General features: G+C 36.0%; 2 protein-coding genes across 3 annotated transcripts; one reads left to right on the plus strand and one right to left on the minus strand.

Annotated features, from left to right (window-relative positions):
- Positions 1 to 3,442: 3,442 nt before the first annotated feature.
- On the minus strand, positions 3,443 to 5,515 carry LOC135464948 (uncharacterized). Its single transcript, XM_064742538.1, has 3 exons — positions 5,360 to 5,515; positions 4,195 to 4,280; positions 3,443 to 3,701 (listed from the first exon to the last, which is right to left on the minus strand). The coding sequence occupies exons 1-3, from the start codon at positions 5,513 to 5,515 to the stop codon at positions 3,542 to 3,544; spliced, it is 402 nt and encodes a 133-aa protein (XP_064598608.1). The 3' UTR covers positions 3,443 to 3,541.
- A 430-nt stretch (positions 5,516 to 5,945) lies between these two features.
- On the plus strand, positions 5,946 to 27,518 carry LOC135464638 (outer dynein arm-docking complex subunit 4-like). Of its 2 annotated transcripts, XM_064742096.1 has the most exons (15): positions 5,946 to 6,195; positions 7,229 to 7,360; positions 8,075 to 8,228; positions 10,130 to 10,191; positions 13,234 to 13,248; positions 15,967 to 16,138; positions 16,475 to 16,696; positions 17,519 to 17,726; positions 18,081 to 18,167; positions 19,147 to 19,343; positions 19,836 to 20,060; positions 20,629 to 20,679; positions 22,491 to 22,550; positions 24,489 to 24,729; positions 25,505 to 27,518. In XM_064742096.1, the coding sequence occupies exons 1-14, from the start codon at positions 6,040 to 6,042 to the stop codon at positions 24,722 to 24,724; spliced, it is 1,977 nt and encodes a 658-aa protein (XP_064598166.1). In that variant the 5' UTR covers positions 5,946 to 6,039; the 3' UTR covers positions 24,725 to 24,729; positions 25,505 to 27,518. The 2 variants fall into 2 exon arrangements, with proteins under 2 accessions (XP_064598166.1, XP_064598167.1); XM_064742097.1 differs by lacking the exon at positions 13,234 to 13,248.

A 27,518-nucleotide genomic window follows, 5' to 3' on the forward strand; every position in this document is an offset into this window, starting at 1 on the left:
TATAATGGCTCGGGCGGGGCGGCTTACTTGCCTTCAGTAAGTTGTCTCGGTGAAGCAGCACTAGATAAAAGAGCGGTGGAAATCCGTCTTGAAACAAGGAGGCACATTACATACACCCTAAGGATTCCTTCGTCATATGACTTAAAAATTGTTGAGCACGACGTTAAACCCCAGTCACTTGCTCACTCACTTTGACCGGCCGTCCAAGCATGTATTAACCATAAGCAGAGGACTGAACTGTTTCATACACGTGGTTTATAAAACTCTTTATTCACAAAAAAATACAAAGTTCTCAAATGATCAAAATAAAAGCATGTCGAGTATTCCATGAAAAATATAAGTAACTGCAAACCCTAATGAAGTATCACAGGTTTTTGTAATCGAGCACATACACTGATGCACATTCATCCATTCATGACAGAACAATGGTGCAATTCTTGGTGCAAATAAGTATCAGTGTCAGACCTTCTTAGCTCCAATAGCATGACAGCGTTCATGCAGATGTAAAAATGCTTGAATAGCAAATAAGCATCAGTGACAGACCTTCTTAGCTCCAGTAGCATGCCAATGTTCATGCAGATGTGAAAATGCTTGAATAGCAAATAAGCATCAGTGTCAGACCTTCTTAGCTCCAATAGCATGCCAGTGTTCATGCAGATGTGAAAATGCTTGAATAGCAAATAAGCATCAGTGACAGACCTTCTTAGCTCCAATAGCATGCCAGTGTTCATGCAGATGTGAAAATGCTTGAATAGCAAATAAGCATCAGTGTCAGACCTTCTTAGCTCCAATAGCATACCAGTGTTCATGCAGATGTGAAAATGCTTGAATAGCAAATAAGCATCAGTGTCAGGCCTTCTTAGCTCCAATAGCATGCCAGCGCTCATGCAGATGTAAAAATGCTTGAATAGCAAATAAGCATCAGTGTCAGACCTTTTCAGCTCTAATAGCATGCCAGCGTTCATGCAGATGTGACAATGCTTGAATAGCAAATAAGCATCAGTGTCAGACCTTCTTAGCTCCAATAGCATGCCAGTGTTCATGCAGATGTGAAAATGCTTGAATAGCAAATAAGCATCAGTGACAGACCTTCTTAGCTCCAATAGCATGCCAGCGTTCATGCAGATGTAAAAATGCTTGAATAGCAAATAAGCATCAGTGTCAGACCTTCTTAGCTCCAATAGCATGCCAGCGTTCATGCAGATGTGACAATGCTTGAATAGCAAATAAGCATCAGTGTCAGACCTTCTTAGCTCCAATACCATACCAGTGTTCATGCAGATGTGAAAATGCTTGAATAGCAAATAAGCATCAGTGACAGACCTTCTTAGCTCCAATAGCATGCCAGCGTTTATGCAGATGTGAAAATGCTTGAATAGCAAATAAGCATCAGTGACAGACCTTCTTAGCTCCAATAGCATGCCAGTGTTCATGCAGATGTGAAAATGCTTGAATAGCAAATACGCATCAGTGACAGACCTTCTTAGCTCCAGTAGCATGCCAGTGTTCATGCAGATGTGAAAATGCTTGAATAGCAAATAAGCATCAGTGTCAGACCTTCTTAGCTCCAATAGCATGCCAGTGTTCATGCAGATGTGAAAATGCTTGAATAGCAAATAAGCATCAGTGTCAGACCTTCTTAGCTCCAATAGCATACCAGTGTTCATGCAGATGTGAAAATGCTTGAATAGCAAATAAGCATCAGTGTCAGACCTTCTTAGCTCCAATAGCATGCCAGCGCTCATGCAGATGTAAAAATGCTTGAATAGCAAATAAGCATCAGTGTCAGACCTTTTCAACTCTAATAGCATGCCAGCGTTCATGCAGATGTGACAATGCTTGAATAGCAAATAAGCATCAGTGTCAGACCTTCTTAGCTCCAATAGCATGCCAGTGTTCATGCAGATGTGAAAATGCTTGAATAGCAAATAAGCATCAGTGACAGACCTTCTTAGCTCCAATAGCATGCCAGCGTTCATGCAGATGTAAAAATGCTTGAATAGCAAATAAGCATCAGTGACAGACCTTCTTAGCTCCAATAGCATGCCAGCGTTCATGCAGATGTGACAATGCTTGAATAGCAAATAAGCATCAGTGTCAGACCTTCTTAGCTCCAATAGCATACCAGTGTTCATGCAGATGTGAAAATGCTTGAATAGCAAATAAGCATCAGTGACAGACCTTCTTAGCTCCAGTAGCATGCCAGCGTTCATGCAGATGTAAAAATGCTTGAATAGCAAATAAGCATCACTGTCAGACCTTTTCAGCTCCAACAGCATGCCAGCGTTTATGCAGATGTCAAAAAAAAAAGGTAATGTTAGATCTAATGATACCTTCATACTTTGTATATGATTTCACAGCATTTTACCAGGCACATCCAGAAAAATATCCGCTTGAGGTGATGGGCGATTCTCTGACTATTATAATGCTTACTATGTGTGTACAGAGGTAAAACAATTCACTTATCACTGTCCGTTCTGTGTTCAGTACAAATGACCCTGCATGCTTTCTGGAAATTGTGTAACCTCAAACCTGAAAGCACATGCATGTACCCATGAAAATGGTGTCAATAAGCCGTTTTAGTTTGAACTGTGTCTTTTTCTAAGAGAATAGTATAGTTTAAATATAAAGATAACATTAAAAGAAAGGCCAGCAAATACTGTCCAAGAAAATGGCTTTTGTTTTTTGGGGGGTTTTTTTTGTAACAATGATTTTGATCTGATCCTCTTCAATATTTGATTCCGCTGTGAGTTCAAGTCCAGCTCATGCTGGCTTCCTCTCCGGCCGTACGTGAGAAGGTCTGTCAGCAACCTGCGGATGGTCGTGGGTTTCCCCCGGGCTCTGCCCGGTTTCCACCCACCATAATGCTGGCCGCCGTCGTATAAGTGAAATATTCTTGAGTACGGCGTAAAACACCAATCAAAAAAAAAAAAAAAAAATCAATATTTGATTCTATGGTGGCCTGTTGCGAAGCAAAAATTTCTGTGTGCACTCAAGTGATGACATATGGCATACTCTTTCTGGTCTGTTCAGTCTCAAATTTCTTTAACTTCTTATTTATTTATTTATTTCATTGGTGTTTTACACTGTATTCAAGAATATTTCGCTTGTACGACGGCTGCGAATATTATGGTGGAAGGAAACTCACGACATCTGCAGGGTGCTGGCAGACCTTCCCATTTACAGCTGGAGAGGAGGTCAGCATGAGCTGGACTTCAACTCACAGCGACCGCATTGGTGAGAGGTTCCTGGGTCATTGGCTATGCTTGTGTGCTATCCCCCTCGGCCACGGAGGCCTCCTAAACTTCTTCATTTCAAGTAGATTTACATATTAAAGTACTGTATTAACAACACTTAGAGTCTATGTAACAATATGTTTTCAAATAAAAAAACTTCTTATGGTGTCACTTGATTTCACATGAAAGCGCATGATCGTAACAGGCACCCGTAAAATCAACCATTTTCAAAATTCCTAAAACTTCTTTTCTAGCATGGTTTTTGATGAGCTTTCTCAAAGTACATTTTTATGTACCCTATTCTTTCAAGCATAGATCTGTTCAGCCATGGCTATTTTCTCAGCTTCCTCTGGCAGCAGGACTTCAGCAGCATGCTCAGTTCTCCATGCTGCTAATTTGTCTGCACCAAGCTCAGAATGAAGCTTTTCCAGTTTCTCTCTCGACTTTTCCACTTCCTGACACATCCTGCACGTACAAAATAAAGAAAAAAAAATAAGAAATTAAAGAACAGAATAACAACAAGTCCACAAAGTTTCATGTTGATTGACTTGGTGTTTACAAGCCTGAAATCACGTAATGACCATGGTCAATGTTATATAACATTTGATCAAGGATACTTCTCCCAAGGAAAAAGCAATATTGGTCAAATATTATATAATCTGGACTTGAACAATATGGGTTATACCACTTTCTCCAAAGGGGTGTTTTCAAAAATGTTAGATACCTACTTTCAGGCTTGTGTTTGTACTCACTCACATGGTATGTGTGTGGAAATGGAGTGGTCCTATGGATTTACAGCTGTGCCCAAATCAAGACCTTTTTGGCTAATGGCCAACTGGCTATATATGACAATTTGCGCATATAAGTGCTGACTTACATGTAGGCTCTTAGGTTCAACAGTAAAGCAGACATGGGAGGACATCTACAATGTATTGTAAGTTTCTTGTGGATGTTTTACCTTCTGCTTTCACCTATTGCACGGGCGTAAAAGTTGGCTGTTCTGTCATCGTCAATATCGGCTGTTGCGTCATGCCTACCTTCGCTCTGAAACACAAAGTACAAGCCTAATTTCACAAGAAAAAGGTCTAAGGTAAATAAACAAACAGTAGCCATTTTTCCTAGTAGTATATGCTTATTAACTTGTGGCTGAATCAAGGGGTCAGGTCAACTTGGCAGGGGTCAGGTCAGCTTTACAGTCTGGCCGAGGGTCCAGGATTCATAGCACTGACTAAGCTACAAGGTAATAAGTGTTTTACTATACCAACTTTAATTCCATCCAAAACGCCAGGCTTTTCCTGGGTCTCCATTACCTCCAAGTTACACATGATGTGCAGAGTTTGTAAACTCGAATCTGTAAACCAGCCTAAAATTAGGCTTGTCGGTTTCAAGTAGAGCTAGGAAGCCTGCCTGTGGTGTGCAATATAGATCCTGAAGACTATGAAATGAACACAATGAAGTAATCAAACTTAATTCAGTACCTGTCCATGAAACTGAATGAAATATTTTCTTCGGACCTCGCGTAATGCTGATGTCAGATAAAATGTACTGATCACGGATCTGATGTGAGCAATGGATTATGTATGAAGGGTGGGTCAGTTAGAGAAAAAAATAATGACCCATCACAGAACTTGGATTGACCAATAACATATCAAGACAGCTTTATGAATATTCACGAGGTATAATAATTCATATAAGTGTCCGCAAAATGTTGCACTGACATCCCCAAACTACCATCAGTTCCCGCTCCATTTAAAAAACTTGATGCACTTACCTGCCTTGTTAAATATGTCGAGGCTGGCAGAACAAGAGAATCGATGTTGTGCTTGCCATAAATCGACAGCCGAAAAGATAAGGAACATAAGTGTCAGCGAAGTTCAGGCCATGGAGACGGGTTTTGATGTTTAATTACTTTCTCAAACGCCTTGACAAACTATCACGGCAACTGCAAGAGGTTTTTAAATAAAGTGCACTCAGATGTTTGGAGTCATCCAAGCTGGACTGATCAAAATTTTGCCCTAAGAATGTATATTTGTGCAGGTATGTACTTTCACATGAGACACAAGATTTGGTGCCTGCATGCGGTGTGAATACGAGCACTACTCCACCGGACCTAACATTATTACCTTCTGTTGCGCGTAATTGTCCATGATAAACTGTTCTAAAGTAGATGGATTCTTGCTTTCACTCCTCTCCGTTTCCTCACAAGATTCACATGTCTTTTCATCTCCATCCTTCGATTGGTTCTTATCTCCTTTCTCCGAAGCGTCCGTGTCTGCCATTTGTAAACAACAAGCGTTATCCAAAAGAATAGCCACAAATACGTATTTTGGGCATTTAAAGCCATGTATTATGCTATTTATATGATTTATTTGGTTCATTATTATTACAATGAAGTGTTTAATGTGAACAGTGTATAATAATGACGTGTGCATATTCATTTGTCATGGACATATTTACGCAACTCTCGGGCTAAACTTGTATCTATGACAACCATAGTAGACCGCGAACCTGCATCCATCGAGGTTGCTTTTTCAATCTTTCATGCACAGAGTTCATACAAAATACTAAAATCATAGCGGATCACCCTCTACTCCCAACAAAGTAACCGATTTTAGTACTTTAGATTCCTCAATATAATTTCACAGCTCATTTTCTAGCTACCAAGTACGCATATTTACGTCGTTGCTATGGGCTGCTCACAGCGCCCCCTATCCGAGTGATGCCTCTGTAATCGCCGGTCAACAGACAGGCTTAAACGTAACAACAAACAGTTCCTATCATTCTGAAGTGAAACGCCACCAAGATGCCACCTAAAAAAGGTAGAGGGAACAGAGATAGTGACAATGAGACGGAATCGGATTCACAAGAGTACCAGGGTACTTTTGAAACGCTTCGAGACGAGGGGGAACATTTTGTGCATGTGGCCAACTACAAGAAAGCCATTGACAGCTTTTCAAAGGTGAAGAGTTGTATACAGCTGTTAGAGACAGAGCTATAGTTTGTCCCTGTGCCAAGTATATGTAATAATTTTGTCTATACCTATGTCCTAAGAGATTGTTCAGTTGTTATTTATTTATTTATTTTTATTTAGCCTGGTATTTAAATATTATGAGTCATTAAAACTAGAATTATATATTTTTTTTTTTTATAATGTTTTGGTAAATCATACAGGAGTTGACAGGAAGGTATTAGGTCAACATAGGCCTACTGGTATTGGGGTATTATTGATAATTTATATTGCACATATTTTATATTTCTCATGTTGTACTATTCATCAGAATTAAAGCTGGACCTTTCTCTGTGGTGGTATGTGGGAAGGTTTTCCAGCAACGTACGAATGGTCATGAGTTTCCCCGGGCTCTGCCAGGTTTCCTCCCAATATAATGCTGGCCGTCATCATATAAGTGAAATATTCTTGCGTACGGCATAAAACACCAATCAAATAAACAAATATATAAGACTGTACATGGAAATACAGCTATAGCTGGAGTATTTGACTCCACTGTACAGTACAGTAAGGTAGGCCTTCATGTAGGCCTTGTATTTTTTTAAGCAGTGGGGGGGGGGGGGGCGGTGTCTACCCATCTTGAAATTAAGATTGATTTGAACTCATTTAGTCTGTTAATTAATATCGTTAGTTTTACTTCACAGTGGATATTTTAAATTACTGTTAAATTAAGATTGATTTGAACTCATTTAGTCTGTTAATTAATATCGTTAGTTTTATTTCACAGTGCATATTTTAAATTACTGTTACCTATATATAGTAGTGTATGAACATTCGGCATGCCCAGTGGTACTGGTACCTCTGAAATATCACCATTGCTGACAGCACAAAGCCAATACACAAATATCACAGGTACGGTATATGTGTAAGTGGTTGCATGCATGTGGCCAAGTTACCTAACACATGCTTCCATTCATGAATGTTACATGTAGGTCTATAGATCTGTCTGTGCAAGGTTAACACATCAATAAATTCTCACCCTCAGGCACTGGAGTTCAAGCCTAATGATAAACAGTGCCTTGTGGCTCGTTCGCGGTGTTTTCTACAGTTAGGGGATGCTCAGAAGAGCTTGATGGACGCCGAGATGGCATTGGATGAAGACAAAGGATTCATAAAGGTGTGTTCCTCCTCATAAAAGTATGTTCCCTCAATGTCAGCATTACTGTATTTTATTACCTGTTCATGTGTCTTCCTTAGAACAAACTTAAAAGAGCTTACTTGCTTGGGATTTGATCCAGCGATCCCTGGGTTTAAAGTCCACACTTCTACCACTACACTAGTGGGAATTTCCTGCAGGTATAGGTAGTGTTTATATACCACCTTATTACATCAGAATAAAAGAGAATCAACATTTCTGTTTCTTTTTCTGCATGTGTACAATTTGCCCAAAACTACTGCTTTAATGGTCTCCATTTACAGTTTTCTTCATTATTTTATTATTTTTTTTATGAAGATATGGTGTACATGACTATTTTCTACATACTGTAGTTCTTCATCTTTTCTGCATGTCTGCAAGGTATTTATTCAAGCATATACTGAAGGCATTATTTGTGTAGATTGATAAATTATACTTTTTGAGAAGCCATGAAACTGGTCAATCCAACCAATATAGTTTTCTCTCCAAAATATGCCTAAATTGCATGAAATGTTGCTCATTCATATGTGAAAAGGTATTTAGGGTATTATGGACTAAATTTGTCAGACCTAGGATACCAGTAAGCATGGGAATTTTGAAATTTTTTTCAATAATATATTTGCCTTATCCATTTAATTCTGGGGTAGCTTTTGTATCAAAAAACTTCTGTGTTACCAGATATTGCTTCTTTTCCAGGGATTATTTCAAAAAGCTGAGGCCTTGTATGTTCTTGGTGATTTTGAAACGGCTTTGGTATTTTTTCACCGTGGTCACAAAGCAAGACCTGAACTTCAAGAGTTTAGACTTGGGATTCAGAAATGTCAGGAAGCTATCAACAATAGCATTGGCAGTAAGTATTCTGTGTTGCTCCAGAAATGTAGGCAATCAACAATAGCATAGGCAGTAAGCATTCTGTGTTGCTCCAGAAATGTACACAATGAATAATAGCATAGGCAGTAAGCATTCTGTGTTGCCTCAAAAATGTAGACAATTAATAATAACAGAGGCAGTAAGTATTCTGTGTTGCTCCAGAAATGTAGACAGTCAACAGTTGCATAGGCAGTGAGAATTCTGTGTTTCTCCAGAAATGTACACAATCAATAATAGCATAGGCAGTAAGCATTCTGTGTTGCCTCAAAAATTTAGACAGTCAGCAATAGCAAAGGCAGTGAGAATTCTGTGTTTCTCCAGAAATTTAGACAGTCAACAATAGCATAGGCAGTAAGTATTCTGTGTTGCCTCAGAAATGTAGACAGTCAGCAATAGCATAGGCAGTAAGTATTCAGTGTTGTCTCAGAAATTTAGACAGTCAACAATAGCATAGGCAGTAAGTATTCTGTGTTTGCCTCAGAAATGTAGACAATCAACAATAGCATAGGCAGTAAGTATTCTGTGTTGCTCCAGAAATGTAGGCAATCAATAATAGCATAGGGAGTAAGTATTCTGTGTTTGCCTCAGAAATGTAGACAATCAACAATAGCATAGGCAGTAAGAATTCAATGTTACCTCAGAAATTTAGACAATCAACAATAGCATAGGCAGTAAGAATTCAATGTTACCTCAGAAATTTAGACAATCAACAATAGCATAGGCAGTAAAAATTCTGTGTTGCCTCAGAAATTTAGACAATCAACAATAGCATAGGCAGTAAGAATTCTGTGTTGCCTCAGAAATGTAGACAATCAACAATAGCATAGGCAGTAAGTATTCTGTGTTGCTCCAGAAATGTAGGCAATCAATAATAGCATAGGCAGTGAGAATTCTGTGTTGCTCCAGAAATGTAGGCAATCAATAATAGCATAGGCAGTAAGTATTCTGTGTTTGCCTCAGAAATTTAGACAATCAACAATAGCATAGGCAGTAAGAATTCAATGTTACCTCAGAAATTTAGACAATCAACAATAGCATAGGCAGTAAGAATTCTGTGTTGCCTCAGAAATTTAGACAATCAACAATAACATAGGCAGTAAGAATTCTGTGTTGCCTCAGAAATTTAGACAGTTAGCAATAGCATAGGCAGTGAGAATTCTGTATTTCTCCAGAAATGTAGACAATTAACAATAGCATATGCAGTAAGTATTCTGTGTTGTCTCAGAAATTTAGACTGTCAACAATAGCATAGGCAGTAAGTATTCAGTGTTGCCTCAGAAATGTAGACAATCAACAATAGCATAGGCAGTAAGTATTCTATGTTGCCTCAGAAATGTAGACAATCAGCAATAGCATAGGCAGTAAGAATTCAGTGTTGCCTCAGAAATTTAGACAATCAACAATAGCATAGGCAGTAAGTATTCAGTGTTGCCTCAGAAATTTAGACAATCAACAATAGCATAGGCAGTAAGAATTCAGTGTTGCCTCAGAAATTTAGACAATCAACAGTAGCATAGGCTGTAGTGTAAGTATTCTGATTTGCATTTTAATAATTAGCAATGTCAAGAAGCAATAGATAACAGCCATTGCTAGTATTTTGTGAAATTACAGTTATGCGCAAGTGCATTTAGATGTAAAGATCATTGTTCTAGAAAAAAAAATTACTGAACATAAGAAATATTGTGTATGAGACAAACATACAAAAACAGTAAAAGTTAAAAAATATCAATAATTTATATGCAATTCTCTCTTTAGCGGTAGCATATGAGTCAGCATTTCCTCTTTGGCATCATCCTGTAGCTATTTATCATTATATTTATTTATTTATTTATTTTTTTATTTGATTGCTTATCATATTCACCAAATGTCTTAAAATTTCAGCTCCTGAATCAGTAACATTGGAGGCAAAGGGAGACCTGTCATTTTTTGAAAAACAAGAAGAGGTGAATATTAAATCAATTAATATATTAATAATCTTGAAAGAACATTAACAAGTTTAAAAAAATTTGAAATGTTGTTGATGTTAAATGCATGTTTATTTCCAGCATGCTGAACATAGATGACAATTTCACTAGATGACAATTTAATTTATGTTGTTTTACATAGGAATTAGAAACAATCAACATGAATTTGCTTATGAACAAACATTACAAAACCTATTGAAATAAAAATTTAAAATCCTTCCCATTGTAATTTGCAAACTTTGTTTCACTAGAAGAACATGTGAGGGTTTGATGTGATTGTTTGAGTGAAGCGTTTTTGAAATTGATTTAAATACTATGCTAATTTTTGTGTAATGTAAGCAGTTTCTGAGGGATTATATATATTAATTTAAATTTAATGATGTACAAAAAAATTGGAAATCATTTAATATCAGTAATGTCATTGTTTTTTTAACTTATAAATTTTGAATCTTTTTAATGTCTGCGTGGGCAGGAGGAAAAAGCAAAGGTAATATGGGGTATTTGGTTTAACAAAAAGCACCTGAGATTTAAGACTGCACAGTTGTATTGTTGACTAAATATGTGAACATTCCAAAATAACTGCACTTATTAACTTTGTCACCATGAAATATAAAATTTAACGGAATCACTTACATATATATGTGCCAGGCAGAATATTTCATGATTTTGTTCACGTGTATTTTAATCAGAATATTCAGCCTTACCTCAAATAACCATAAATTTCATCCAGGACTAACTTGCCCATTTTTCCTTATTTTGAGAGTTCTAATTGATTTTAGAAAGGTATTTTGAGGTTTGCTTGAGGCATGGGATGATATGATACTGGAAAATTATAAGTTTCATCACCAAGAATGATATTTTGTGGCATTTATTTGTCTATAAAAATGCATTTTTGTGGGCGAAATTTTAGGTCATCAAGGGTAAATCCTCTTTTTGTAAATTATATTCTGATATTAACATTGAGAGGAATTGTAGTAAAGACAAATTCCCGAAGGCTCTTTTTTTGGAGGGTCTGTCTGGTTATGCTCAACACGAACAAACATGTTGTAATGATGTCCAATAGCATTTGTGAAATATTCTTTGCAGTTCTGAACATTTTTTAACTTGACTTTGACTTTTTGCATTTCAATTTATTTAGGGTAATTCCCTGCTGAATCTTTATCTCCCTACCCCTTTTTCACAACCCAACAAAAAACACTGGTAAAAATGTATTCTGGATTGACTGAAGATTTGAACTTAAAAATGAAGACAAATACACCTGTGGTATTTCTGCCTAGCAATTGAGTATTCTGATATTTTATTCACTGATTAGATCAGTATTGTGTGTCTTTCAACAGTCATATGGTTATGGGATAATATGTTTATAATGGTACTAAATGTATTTACACGTTTGTGGCTGAGCGGATTGTGTATCTGCTAAGCAGAAGATCAGGGTTCAAAACTAAGATAGGTCATAGCCAAAAAGTTAAAGCCAATATGTACAATATTGGCTCTAACAAAGCTTTGTGCAGACATGGCATAGGCCAAAATACTGGCCCATTGTCAGTATTGCATGATTTGATTATGTGTCTCCAGCATAGCATTTCAGTGAGGCAGCAGCAACACAAGTGCATGAGGGCAAATGGGCTGGTCTGCTGAAATGAGGCTGTCATGTTATCTGTTTGTTTGATTGAAAACACAAGTTTATATGTTCGTATGTAAAAAGTTTTAAATGTGGTTTATGTTAAATGTTCATTTTCAGCTTGTATGAATATGTGTTATGTAACTGGATGACCTGTATAATTTTAAAACTCTGAAATACTTTTTTAGATATTGAAACACCTTCTTTTTATGAATGAACAACAACCTAGTTTAGTTCAAAGAGTCCATTTTAGAAATGCAATTAAAAAAATAGGTTTTTGAATGTGGGATGAATGTTTTGATTGGTGGATATCAACCTATTTCCCTCAGCCATCTCAACCAGTAGAATGGGAGCTTATACCTGACGAAACTACAGAGGAGAAAAAACCTGAAAAACAAAAACAAAAAGTAACTCAAGATTTTAGATTAAATGTTGTCACAATATTTTATGTGCAGCACATCATGTAAATTTTTTTTAAAATCATGAAGTAGCCATTTTTTTTGTAGCATTGAAACTTTTTATATGTTGTGATGTGACATATTGTACAACATTTTTGCTCACTATTCATTATCAGAGTATTTGTTTAAGTTTTTTTGTGGATATGTAACATAGTAGCTTCAATAAGAGATTCGTGAAGTTTAAAGAATAACCAGTTAATTTTTTATTATTCTTCCTTTGAATATGGCTGCACTATTTCTTTCTCCCAAATTGTGAAAAAAATTTCTCGTTTTTGCACCCTGATGCTTTCTGAAATTATGATTTAGTTAATCTGGCCATTTTACTGTTGTTGTGGGAAAAAAACACCCTATTCTATGCTCACCATAGAATACATATATTCATTTGCATTTAATTCAGTGAAGACAAAAATCTAAAACAAAAAATAGTTTAATTTGAGTATACATGTACTTTCATTGGTATTTTCATTAGTTGATCTTTTCGTTTTCTTCCACTTCATATCTGTGCCATTCATTTACGTGTTGTAATCCCTGTCTGTGTATTGTGAAGTCTCAGTGTTTATGTGGTCTTCAGATTTCTTTGTAATCCAGGTGACAGTTTGGACACGAGTAAATATTTTGTAGTTCCATATGTTATTCTGCTTTCTTTCTGGCCACCCTACCACATTATATTGATGATATCACATGATAGTATCTTCTGTGCCTGTAAAAAAAATAAAACTATGCCTTTGCTGGCATCAGTTGTGAGTAAAATGGAATTAAATGAGGTTAGGAAATCAGTCTTGCAGGCCACAAACAATTTATACCAGATTATAATATGACTAATTGGGCTATGTAAATACATTAAGTCATAACCAGCATATTTATTAATCATTTAATCAATCAGTTGACCTATGGTTTAATCAATCACAGATATATTCCTTTCCATTTTATTGACTTTTGCAGCTGAGGAGAATTGGTGTAAACAACTACCTATTTATTATATATTTATATTTATCATTTTGTGTTCTTTTTTTGTGTTAATACGCCTTTTTCACTTCTTCCTAAACTAATTTTAAACTAAAGAAACTATAGTGGAGAATGATTACAAATTTTCAGTAAGCTATTTAAACGGAATAAACATCCTGTAATTTTCCTGTCTGTTATCTGGTTGGTGTCTTTGGAACGATATATTCATTGATGTCGTATGTATATTCTTGAGTGACAGTTCAGAAGACTGTCCTCTCTTTTGCTAAATATTTTCGAATTTGTGCATATCACAGAAAAATGAAGACAACGAGATTTGTTTTTAACCTAATCCATCTTCAGATTCTCATATTTAAGCCGACAACATGGAATGCTACTTTAGTAATGGGAGACTCGAGGATAAGTTACATAGAAGGTCCAAATGACAGTAGAACGCATCATTTTCTTCTGTGATGTTGCAGTGTGTTTGCACTTTATATGCATTTTAAGAGCATACATACACCGATAATTGTGACGGAAGAAAGGAAAGAAGAAATGAGTTCACAGCTTTGGACCATCTTGATATAGGCGGAAAGGTGTTTTACGAGTTCCCCATTCAGGATACAGATCACCATATAGAAATTCTCCGCTATAGTCTCTTTAACTAACACTGTTTAAGGAATTTCATTGGTGGTTGGGTCCCTCTCTTGATTGGGCTTTGCAACCATATAAGTAAAATGTGAAATAAATTGTAATAAATATATTAAATGGATTTCATATCATAATACTTAATGTCTAGCAAAGTTTTCATACTTATGTCTTTACAAGGGAACATAACGTAACCTTCAACTCACACTTCTGTGATGTGACAGCATGGTATTATAGCAGAAAAGTCTCATATAAGTTTGAAAGTGTGAGTGAGTGAGTGAGTGAGTGTGGGAATTAGAGAAGCTCAGAGAACATCAACTGTTTGTTTACTGATTTTATCAGCACTCAGTGAGTAAAGTCTGTGAATCATTCAATCAGTCACTTATGGCTTAGTGTAATAACCTTGTGGTTCTGCACAGCTATTGTACATGCAGCACACATCCGGATTACCCAGAGTATTAAACCAACTGCCTCAGGCAAGAAAGTGATGGACTTTCCCACAGTGGTCAGTAGAGTATTGAAGTCTCCTCATTTTTTGAATTGAAGGTGGAGAAAGCATAAAAATTACAGGAAATTTCAGATAAGTGCAAAAAGTTAGTTTATTTATTTATTTGATTGGTATTTTACGCCATACTGAAGAATATTTCACTTATACGACGGTGACCAGCATTATGATGGGAGGAAACCAGGCAGAGCCCCGTGAAAACCCATGACCATCTGCAAGTTGCTGCAAGACTTTCCCACGTACAAGATAGTTATGTGGTCTTCAGTATTTTTTCAATTTTTGATTTTTGAAGAGAAAATGACACCTGAAAGTAATTTTTGTAAAATTTTAAATATCCTTTTCACCTAAAAGAAAAAATCTGAGAATCAGTTTTTATGTTTTCATCTCCTTTAAGGATGAACAGATTTAATGTGTATTAATTAGGAGATTAGGGATAAGTGAATGAATCATCATGGCTTAGGACCACAAGATCATTACCATTGGAGTATTTGGCGTAAAATTTTCGTCCCTGACTATGCTACTCTTTTCTTTCATGATTCTGATAGTTCTGTTGATTTAAGAAAGGTGTTTGGAGGTTTGTTTGAAATGTAGGATCGTACCATGATTACAAATAATAATAATAATAAAAAATATTAGAGGGGTGGGGAACAATTCAAAACCCAGCCCTATCAGAAAAAAAAAAGAGTGGGTTGGTAGGTACCCTAAATGACCATAAATTTCGTCCAAGACTAACTTGAGCATTTTTTTCTGATTCTGAGATTTCCATCAATTTTATATAGGTTTTTTTGTGGTTTGATTGGAACATGGGATGATATTCTACTGGAAAATTGTAAGTTTCTGCAACAAAGATAATATTTTGTTATGTTTTATTTGCATCTAAAAATGCACTTACATGGGCGAAATTTTAGGTCACTTAGGGTAAATCTTCTTTTTGTATCCTGACTGATATTAACATTGAGAGGAATTGTAGTGAAGACAAATTCCCGAAGGCTCATTTTTTGGTGGGTCTGTCTGGTTATGCCCAACACGAACAAACATTTTGTAAAGATGTCCAAAAGCATTTATACTTGTGAAATATTCTGTGCAGTTCTGAACATTTTTTTACTTGACTTTTTGCATGACCCTGCCTGCAGATCTAGATGAGCCTCAATTTTATTTGCAAAATATCTTTTTTAGTTTTTTGGGTGGCTTGTTGGAAAAACAGCTGTTTGTGTTATTTTCTTGTTGATTGTACGACCATTGTTTTCTTAATATGTACATTCTTTAAGTATTAATTCTAAAGTGGACTTCACTTGAGTGCCAACACTTACTCTGTACATCTATTGGCACATCCTTTAACTACATGGCAATTCTTTGCAATTAAATTTTACTTATATGTAGTTTACGGTAATTGGGCAATTTTATCGAATATTTTGGTATGATAAGTAATTAGTTGTAAAATTTTGAGAGCTTTTGAAGATCAGAAAAAGTATTGAAAAGTATCAACTGACAAGCTCATATATTCATCCAGTATTTGATTGTTTAAATAAAACAAAATGTTAAAATTTAATAAAATACATTAAAAATATTGTTCCTTGTAGAAAAACAAAAAGCAAGGTAAAGGTGCATACAGCAAACCTCAGCCAAAGAAAGAAAATGAAAAGCGTGACAGGACGCGACCAAACAACAGTGGTGACTCCAAAACAATAAAACAGTTGCTCGGGGAGTTGTATGGAGACAAAGAATTTCTGGAGCGTCTCTTACAAGATGAAAGTAATAATTGGTGTTTTTGTCCCTTTTTTTTTTTTTTTTTACATTTCTTGTTGTTTGTTTTCATGTTTGCTTTAAAAGAAAGATTTGAGAATAACTGTCACAGGATGAAAGAGGAATTAAAATTGATCAGATTTTGATCAGATTTTGTCAATGAACCAGATATGTTAGCAGAAGATCAACCATGAGATCAAAGATGATGGAATGCTAATGCTCAGGGAGCTTTTGCACAACAACACCAAAAAAAAAAAGCAAAAGAACAAAAAAAAAAAAAGACATGGTTCCTGTTGAAAATTAAAAAAAATTGAAGTTTGTTGAGTCTGTTTTGTTTGATTACAGGTGTGACAGGTAGAGACACATCCACCAGTCAGGAAGTGAAGAACCTTATTCTAGATGGCCTAGAATACCTGGACACAAGGACAGAGTTCTGGAGACAGCAAAAACCATTGTACGCGCGGAAAAGGGATCAGCGGCTGCGCGCCATGGGGCGTGAGGGAAAAACGGGTAAACAGGCCAACCCAACGCGATACGTGCTGCGCAGTCTGGAGGAGATTGATGAAGGTGTGATATATGCCCTCTTGTCTGAGCTTCGTTTGATATAAAAAGGCATATTTAGATGCTGTTTTTGAATATTTGAAAGTATTTCCTGGATTACTCAATGTTTCCTGCATTTCATGTGAAGTATAGAATTTAAATTTTCACGCGGCACATTTTTCTTAATTTTGATTGATTCATTCATCATATAGGGTCTCTTAAGATTTTTTTTTGAAGTTTGATTAATTTCTTAGCAGAAAAAGTAAAGAATTGGCATCAAATGTTTCAATTTCACATACCAAACTACTGTTGAAATACAGTAAATTGGGTAAATTTATTTATTTATTTATTTGATTGGGGTTTCACGCTGTACCCAGGAATATTACACTTATACGGCAGCATCATGGTGGGAGGAAACTGGGCAGAGCCCTGGGGAAACCCACGACAATCCACAGGTTGCTGCCATACTTTCCCACTTATGGCCGGAGAGGAAGCCAGCATGAGCTGGACTTGAACTCACAGCGACCGCATTGGTGAGGGGATCCTGGGTCATTATGCTGTGCTAGCACGCTAATCAACTGAGCCATGGATGACCCATTTGTGCAAATTAATATGTATACTAACAATGTGTGTATTTGTTCGTAGAAGATTATCTAACAACAAGTTCTGACAACATTTCCACTTTAACTGGTTCATTTTTCTCAAAAAGGCTGAGTCACATAAGACGATGAAGCATGGATTTTATTTAACTTATTTCAACTCACTTTCAATGCAAATACTAGAAAAAAAAAAGCTGCAAAACTGTTATATCTGCAAGGAATGGATTATGACTTTGTTGTCATGTTTCAGCTCAGTCCCAGGGTAAATATCAGAAAAGTCTTGACAAAGCTCAAAAGACACTGAAAACTGTCCAGGGTTGGTCAGACGAGGAAATCCTTAATCGCGAGGAAATCATCGCAAATCTTCACAGCCAGATAGGAAATGCTCATCTGGAGATGGGCAGATATGACATCGCCCTGGATCATCATGAACAGGATCTGGAGATCGGAGAACAAAAGTAGGTATAGTGGGGTGGAAAATGAGGGCTTAAAAATAGGTATAGTGGGGTGGAAAATGAGGGCTTAAAATAGGTATAGTGGGGTGGAAAATGAGGGCTTAAAAGTAGGTCAAGTGGGGTGGAAAATGGCTTAAAAGTAGGTCATATGGAGTGAAAAAACAGGTGGGGAAAAATATTGTGTTGGTATATATCTGTTGATTTTCCATCTAATTGACACTTAACTTCATTTGCTCATGATATAAAGTAATATGAAGCACTTCCAGAAATCATATCAGTCTGATATGAAATGCATGATTTACTTTAAATATGTGGTAAAAACAGCATATGATTTTGTTCATTTTTCTTGTATGACAGTAACCTGGCTGAAGCAAAGTCTCGGGCTTTGGACAACATTGGGAGAGTGTATGCAAGGCGAGGCGATTATGAAAATGCCATCGGCATGTAAGCCACGGTGATTTTTGCTGAATTTGTCTTGAGTATAGCATCTAATTTACATGTGCCCTAATTCCTCAACCTCTCTGCAGATAAAAGAGCAACTTTCAGTGAAAATTACGCACATTTTTCATTTTATTATGGAGAGAAAATAACTTTGGTTGGATTGGTCAATTTCAGGGCTCCTGAAAAAGTATAATTTAATCACTCTGCACAGAATAATGCCATTAGAATACGCTTAACTAAACACCTTGGAAACATGTGAAAGGGGTGAAGAATTACACTATATGTATAATACACTAAGCTTTGTATGAAATTGGAAAAAGCGAAAATGTTTGCAAAATTAAACATTATTTTTCAAAGTGAAGGCAAATAATGGATAATGTTGTACAAATCTACAATGAAACATTTCTTGTCCTAAGCTGTTGTCTGGATGCTAAACTATTTCTTGAAAGGTTTACTTACCCTAATTCTTCAATCTTTTCAACCACCTCTGCAACCAATATGTTGAAGCATCCTACGAGAACTAAGGGATGTAGAGAACTAATTTGTACTGTGAAGCTGGCATTTTTACTGATATAAGCGAACCTTTTTAGCAACATTTTGATAACAATTGTATGCTTAAATTCGGCTGTAAAAAGTGCTTTAGTTGTTGTACAGGTTGAAGATTAATTAACAGACTGTTATAACACACCATTGCAAAAGGGCCTTTCATGAAATGTTGCCTCATTGGCTAATAATGTTCAGCGCAGAGATTCCCTTTTTGCAACTTGTGTGAAGTGAAGTATGTTGATTAATATGTAATGGGAAAGAGATTAGAAACATTTCTTGTTAATTGTGTTGTGTTGTTGTTAAATGGTTACATTGTCAAATTTCCCATGTAATATTACAAAATCCAGCAGGTAGTAAGTTGTTGTGACGTTGAACATTTGCTGTAGTGCAAAACTGGTCGAAAAATGTTGCCATCCTGTATCTCTTTTTGCCACAGATGGGAAAAGAAGTTGCCCATGAGCAAGTCATCGCTGGAAAGCACTTGGTTGTACCATGAGCTGGGGCGATGTTACCTCGAGATGGAGGATTTCAGCAAGGCTAAAGAATACGGGGAGAAGTCATTATCAGCCGCACGAGATGCTGACGACATTGATTGGACGCTACATTCCACAGTTTTGATCGCTCAGAGTGAAGGTATGGCCTGAAAACATCAGACATTATAACTTTGGCGTAAGATTGACCTTATGACTCTGAGCATCTGAAAGCAGCTGGAAACATCTGTTGATCTATGCACACATGCAATCACTCAAAACTGCTGACTCAGCAGTTGCTCACAGTCTGCTTTTCTAAAACTCTATCAAAGCATCAAGTTGTATCCAGGTTCAGTGAACTATGCGTTCTTGCGCCCAGTTGCTGCCCATCGTAGCTAACATACTTGCAAACAAACTGAATGTGTTCAAACACCGCTAGATGATCACGATTACAAGGTTTTTTCATCTTTTTTACATAAGCACTACACATACATGTAGGCAGAGTTCGACCGTTGAGTTCGACTCAGATGCTTAGCCTCACAAGTTGACCTGTTAAAAAAAGTTTTAGTTTTAATTTTTGTCTCTTTTACGGCGAGTATGTAGCATTGTGTCTTTTACTGTCTGACAACTTTGCTTCCCCACCCCTTCCCCGCAGTCAAACTTAGGGAGTACCAGGGAGCTGCTGACTCATTTGAACAAGCTCTAGAGCTGGCCCAAACCCTTGGGGACAGGAAAGCTGAAGATGCCATTAAGACAGCGCTGGAAGATGTCAATGAGCAGATTGTGCGAGAAATCCGGGCCGATGAGGAGGACAGGAAGGCTGACCGTAGTAGTCCACATGGGTCTGCAAGGTCAAGAACGTCCAATGGTCACAGTGAAGGTACAGTTTAAAGAAAAAAAATCTGAAAGTCAATTGCCTGTAATCAATTTGCACCAGTTTGAATCTTTGTTCCCCAAGAGTTGGCATGTGGGACTAGAATAGAGTGAGAATGCAGGTATGTTGATGGTTCTACAGTATTACCTATAGGTACTAAACAGCTCTAGGTCCAACTGCATGATCAAGTCCTGCTCTTGCTGCTTCCTTTCAGGCTGTGCGTGGGAGGGTCTTCCAGCAACCTGCTGATGGTCAGGTGTTTCCCCTGGGCTATGCCCGGTTTTCTCCCACCATAATGCTGGCCGCCGTCGTATGAGTGAAATATTCTAGAGTATGGTGTAAAACACCAGTCAAATAAATAAATGAATCCAACTGCACTGTAAACTAGAATTAAGTAGGATTTCAGCCCTAAGATAGGCTTTGAGTGTAATGATGATACATTGGCAGTATATTGCTACAATTTGCCTTGACTCATTCAAACATTGACCTAGGTGTATATTTATTTTGGCCCCGTAAAAAAAAGAAGAAAGAAAAAAAAACCTGGTGACTTTTATTTGCCTTATTTTCCCCTTAGAGCGAAGAGAACGTACAATTTCACGGAGGAGTGATCGTAAAGACTCTAGAGGTGAGTAATAACGCCAAATGAAATTTAAGTTTTATATCATTTCATGTTTTTAAAGAAAATATTTCTCTTCAGGATGAAGCAAATTTTGTTATTAAAACCTGTAAATTTTAAATAAAGTTGACATTTTGGTTAGCTGAGCTAAAAAGCCAATTAATTTGATGGTCTCTTTCAGAGGGTAGCTTTATTTTCTTGTAAATTTACAGGCAGTTTTACATTTTTCTGAAGTTATTTAAACAGATATGTTTTTGATAAGCTGTACATACATAAATAATATAGGTTATTTAGAATCGGTCAGATGTACAGTGTAAAAATGTGTTTTGAAGGTGGAAAAAAAAATGAGACACCTGTTTTAATGCACACCTGCCAATGTGTAATTAGGGTGTAATTGATTTAGACATGTTTAATTAAGACTATTACACTGATCTGGAATCCTGCACAATCTGGACCCTGAGTGAAGCTGGTAAGACACTTCATCATCAGACTGGGGTGCATTTAAGACTTGAGATGCAGTGTTATTTTCTGTTTGATACCTGATTCTTATTTTTCTTCATTTCCTTCCATTCTTGTGATCCTTCATTTTCACAATTAATACAAGCCTGGAAACAAAAAGCAGGCTGAGGACAGTGTCCTGCAACAAACAGTGGTTGATGTGGCAACTTTTTGGTTCTAAACAAACCTTTCATATAAATATTGAACAGCGTTTATTTTTTAATGAGAATTTTGCTAGTTCTAGCCTTCACCACCTTAAAAAATATTTCCAGGTTTCTTGCTAATAGATTATAACTAGTTTGAAAACATTACAGTTTCCTTTTAGATGTGACATGCAGGTCTAAAAGTCCCTCCATTACTGTAAGTCTGTCAGTCTGTCGATTCGTTTGTCAGTCTCTTGTTTGATCAGATCATATTGAGACCCTGTCTTAAAATGAGCCAGTCTGTCAAACGTTTGACATGGGTAAGGGGTCTGGGTACAAGATGACCTCAAGTGACATCAACATTTTGTGAATTTGCCCTATGCCCCGCCAACCGGTTCTCTTATAAAATTATGTATTCGCTCAAAATTCCTCCCAAAATCTCCCCAAAATGATGCAGGTTATTAATTCCCCAAAAGAGACCCATTCTTTCTGAGCTTTTCCTTCAGATTGCATAGATAATTACCACCTGTATTCTTAAACATTTCAAACAGGTTTTCTTAAATCTTCTTTTATCTTTTACAAACTCTTTGATATTCCCTTTTTTTCTTGTTTTTCCTAAACAGGTGGTATCTGTGCTTTATGTTGTTTGACATTGTCCATGTTTATTGCACATGAAAATTGATGTGCAAAAAGTTTTTTGTGGTCCACAAAATCCATGAAAATAAAATTGTTAAATGGTTTTCAAGGTTTTGAGAATCCTTTATTTTGGGATAAGTGCTTGAAAGTACTTTTTCCAGTTTTAAATGTCGTGTTTCAAATGGACTGATAAATAATCTACTAAAATAGTAGCCATTGATCTCCATCGGAATAAAATGGTTCTTGAAAGAATTGAAAAAAAGAGTTATTAGGCCCTTTTAAGTTACTAAAAAACATTTCAAGGTCATCTTCAAAAATTGTAGACAGGCATTCCTTTATTCTTTTCCTCATGGAGGGAATTGACACTTGTTGTGAGAATAGCTTTGGAAATGTTTTATGATTTTAGTTAAATTTAATACAGCTGTGGAACTGCATGTATATAGTAAAGTAACAAACAAATGGTCATGGTATCCGGAACTAGTTTTAGTTTGGCATCGATAAAATTACATGTATTATATTATTGTGTCTATTTTTACCTTCAAGATGAGAAGAGTGACGACTCAGGGGAGAAAAAAGACTCAAGGGAAGCAACTCCAACTAAAGGTGAGTAAAACCATTATCCTGATTAAATTTAAAATTAAACACCTGATGCAAATTGAGTATACTATAGCTTTGTAAGCCAGGGTACAGGTGTATAAAGTTCAGAATCAATGGTTTTATGATTTGCATGTTATGACTGATATATAGGTACAATTTGATTTTACCTGTACCAGGCGGAGCAGATTTTATGACTTCTTATGGTTTCTAAAAAATCAATGACATGGTTGTGCTTTTGTGATATTATTTGTATGAATTCACATATTGTGCTGTTTAAACGCTGTTGTGTGTATGCTTACTAACACAATGACTGCTTCGCCACAATAGGCATGGCTTTAATGTGTATGAATGGCTTCAGTGTGTTTTAAAGGAATTTTACTTGGCTTGGAGCCATGTTTTTACTTGATCTGTTTTCGTTTAAAACTGCTGTAATTTTTCAGTCATTTTGCGCTTTTTGGTTTAGTGGCATAAACAGAATTAGGTGGGTTCATTCATGCATGTCAGTGGATATTTCTGCGCATTTCGTTCCCGAAATACTTCTAATTTTCCAAAAGACTACAAATCCAAAACTGATCTTGTTACAGCCTTTGCATTTGTAATGTTATATTAGGTTTGTGCATGTTGGAAGACAATGTTTCCCAAACAAAATAGAAGTGAGTTTCAGTAACCAGTCTTCAGGAAAGAAGTTATGCTCGCTCATATTTTGAAAGTGCTTAAATTTTTGTACACCTTTTCTAAGTGCTATCAAATTATGTAAATGCCGGTTATTAAAGAAACACAAATGGGTTGTGCTATTGAATTACTCTAATTCCTCAACCTTTTCCATAAGAAAAGGCTACTTTTAGTGCAATTTATGCATGTTTTTAATTTCATTTTGGAGGCAAAACTACATTGGATTGATTGGCCAGTTTCTGGGCTACACAAAAGTATAGGTTTATCAGTCTACACAGAATAATGCCTTCAGAATATGTTTGAATAAACATCTTGCAAACATACAAAAAGGTTGAAGTATTACATTACTTCAAATTTTTTGTTATCATGTGTTTTAAGGGTCAACCAAAAAGCTATTCTCACATCATAATGCTCCATTTGTAATACATGTATAATTATTGAACCATTTTGTTTTGGGTGAGCTTATTCTGTGTATGTGTACACAAATGCATGCTGGGATTGTTCGCTTACCGTCATATCGCTTCATTTGTTTTTACGTTTGTTAATTAATGCTTGGTCCGTAACTATTACTTTCTGTTTTCTTTTTGTATCCATTATGCAAATTGCTTGCAAGCTGCTGTTTATATTGGCTGTCATTATTAATATTTGTTTTATGGCTTGGTATTTACACATTCACTGCTGACACTGTCCATTTTTGTATGTTTTGCTGTGTTGTCCTAATTATAAATGTATTTGTTTTTGTTATAAAACTTACTCCTTCTTTTAAGACCATTGTTAAATTGGTTTATCTTTTCTGCTTAAACTCTGATGTATGCAAGTGGTAAATGTTTGGTGAATATGCCAATCAAAAATCAATAATGAATAATTTGAATAATTCAGTTGTTTTGGAGATTGTATCATGCAATTCCCTTTATCAGGTGTGTGTCCTCAAAATGTAATTTTCAAACTAATTCATTTATTTAGCCACATTTAAACACATAATCCAAACAGTTACATTTAGTGACAAGAAATTATCAGTTGGATTACAATGGTCTCACTCAGAAGTGGCAGGCTTTCTGGCAGAATTTGATTGGTCTGTTTGAGTATAGGCCCCTATTGTCATTTGCCTGTGTTTATTGTATTGGAATGTGCTATTTATGTAAGTTTCGAACTCTGATTCTGTTGTTATACACTTTGTTGTCTGTTTGATTTCTTGGAAAGGTGTTATTATCTAAGTATAATGGATATAGAGCAAATTCCAATTTTTGGTCAAAAATTTGTTAAATTTCATAGAAACAGAAGAACCTCTTAGAAAATCCCCTTCCCCGGAGAAACACGAAGAAGCATCTAGTAAATCCAATGAAAATGATGACCAATCAAAGGATGAGAAAGAAGCAGACATAGATCAGTCAAAAAATATAGAAAATGAGGACAATGGTAGCGTTAAAGGAGAGGAAACTGAAGATGACAAAGAGGGGAAAAGAGAAGAGGAAGAAGAAATGAAACTGTCTCAGATGAGGATGAACTGATGAAGGTTTGAAGAATTGTCTCATACTCAGATGTGTAATTTCATGTTGATTTTAAAACAAATATTTTCCTTTCAGCCCTCTCACCAGTTCACCAACTTTATTAACCTTCCACACATTAGGCTGGTGTTATTTGGTGACCTTTATTTTGTGCTACGGATCAAATTTGCATCAGGTAGCTAAATGAAGTTAAGTTTTAAGTTTAGGAAAATATAGCTGCTAATTTTTTTCTTTCTTTTTATTCTCTGTGTATTTTTTCGTTGTTATGTTATTATTACCTTTAGTTATCTGCAAATTTCCACAGTTAAATTGTCTTACCCATGTATGTGTGTACGTATATGTGTGCAGTATTGTATGAGACGTCCTATTCTGACTTCTGTCTCCCACCATAATGCTGGGTGCCGTAATAGAAGTGAAATATTCTTAAGTAAAGGGTAAAACCAGTCAAATGACTAGATAGATATTGTAATAATTATCAAAGATGTCATTAGTAGTCAATAGTATTCTGCAGAAATATTTTTTCTGAATGACATTTTTATCTGCCATAGACTACTGCTTTACGTCAGAGAACTAGAGAAAATGTGGCGTCACGTTGCAGTCGATAATGGAGTCACGCAGAAGTTGTGTCAAGAGCAAGTTTCACCAATTTACTGGGTTCAAAAAATCTGAGAAACATTTATTGCAGGTTTCAGATAATTTGAAAGGTGGTATTTCAGTGGACATAAACATTGGTCAGGTGCTGCCTTTCACTTTAATATTCTTCTGTTTGTTTGTCTTTTTCAGAAAACTCAGATGTTAAAGATGCTATTTGAACCAAGCCCAAAGGAAATACAACATAGAGAAATTGAGATTTCATTGGCTGACATCTGGGCCCTCCAGCCAATTGTAAGAAGTGTATCGTGTGGTGGGAGAGTATGTGTTGATCTTTTGAAGTTCATGATTGGCTATGACATGAATGACATTGGATGCACATTTGTTCAAGATAATATTATTTATACAAATTATTGAATACCAATCATGACTGCCTAAATAAAAAGTTGTTCTTACAAACTTTTTAAAAGTTTGCGTACGCTGATGGTGTTGGTTTATTGGGAAAGATTTATATCAGTTTGAAACAGATTGGTCCAAAGCTGTGATGTGCTTGTTTGTTTTTCACATTTTTTTTCCCTGTTTTTTTCCCCCTTCTGGCATGTCAGATTTATTGTTCTTGCTTAAAAGAACATAGTAAATGAAATGTGCCTGCAAAGAGAAAAATGAGTTGTTTGTCTCTTATATCACTTTGGGGTTTTGAAGATGAATGTGTTTTTACGCAGCTTGGAACAAAATTTGACTGTTTTCCTTAGCTTTCGATCTGAGCTGTTTGTCTCAAATGTAAGTGTTTTTATTTGGCTTGGGACCAATTTGTATATGTCTTTCCTCGGTTAAGACCAAATTGTATATGTTGTTCCTTGGTTAAGACCAATCTGTATATGTTTTTCCTTGGTTGGAACCAAAGTGTATATGTTTTTCTTGGTTTGGGCCAAGTTATGTATGTTTTTTCTTGGTTGGGCCAAGATGTATATGTTTTTTCTTGGTTGGGACCAAGTTATATATGTTTTTCCTTGGTTGGAACCAAGTTGTGTGTGTTATTTCTGGGTTGGGACCAAATTGTATATGTTTTTCTTGGTTTGGGCCAAGTTGTGTGTGTTATTTCTTGGTTTGGACCAAATTGTATATGTTTTTCTTGGTTTGGTTCAAGTTGTTTGTGTTATTTCTTGGTTGGGACCAAGTTGTAAATGTTTTTCCTTGGTTGGGACCAAGTTGTATATGTTATTTCTTGGTTGGGACCAAGTTGTATATGTTATTTCTGTAAAAACAGCTATCACTACGCAAAAAAGTGTGATGTCAGTGCCTTTTTTCAGTTTCTTTTACATTTCAACGTTATATATTAATTATTGACGCATGATGTTTTTATAACTTAATTTTATGAATACGCAAATTAGCTTTTGCTGATCTGAATTTGTTTAGTCCGACATTTACCTATTTGCTATAATTTGATGCCTTCCTTGAAAACCTTTTTTTTCACTTTCTCTACAGAAGTATAAATTAAAACTATTTTATGGAAAAATTGATGATACGCACTCAGCACTTTCATTAATTATGTCCTTCTTAAAATTTTCTCTTTAAATGAATTTAGAAATTTTGAATTGTTACAAATTTTAGAACTTTAGTTCATATGAAATATACTGTATTGTTACCTTATGAAATGAAATACAGGTTTTGATATCTTACATACTTGTGAATCAAGCACTGGTTTTGCTATCTTGTATAAATGAAATACATATAGGTTTTGCTCACCTGAAATACAACGTATGTAGTGATATATTGCATGTTGATCCATTTGAATCTTGTACAATTCCATGCTTTCTATTTGCACAAAGTAATGATGCTGTTAAGTGAAGTACTAGCCAAGCTAAAAGTCGAGTAGTGTACCAGTAGCCTGCCACTGGTTTGTCTATGGTGCATTTGTGAATTGATTTTAGAACATTGAAAGAATATTCCAGTTTGTTCCAGTGGCCTAATGACTATATCCACAACACTAACTGCATGCACACTATCAACAGATGAATAGCACAGTGTGGTTGAGGAATGCTGGGATCATGCTACAAGTGTGCTACTGTTAAGCTTGTAGCATTCCGCTCTGAACAATTGGACTCTTTGGCACAAGTACCGTATGTTTAATATTGATGCATGTTAAGATTTGTAAGCTATGGAATGTTCATGAGAAGTGAAGGCAAAAAAATATTTTGGGATATTA

Source organism: Liolophura sinensis, chromosome 4 (genome assembly GCF_032854445.1).
Source record: "Liolophura sinensis isolate JHLJ2023 chromosome 4, CUHK_Ljap_v2, whole genome shotgun sequence".
NCBI lineage: Eukaryota > Metazoa > Mollusca > Polyplacophora > Chitonida > Chitonidae > Liolophura > Liolophura sinensis.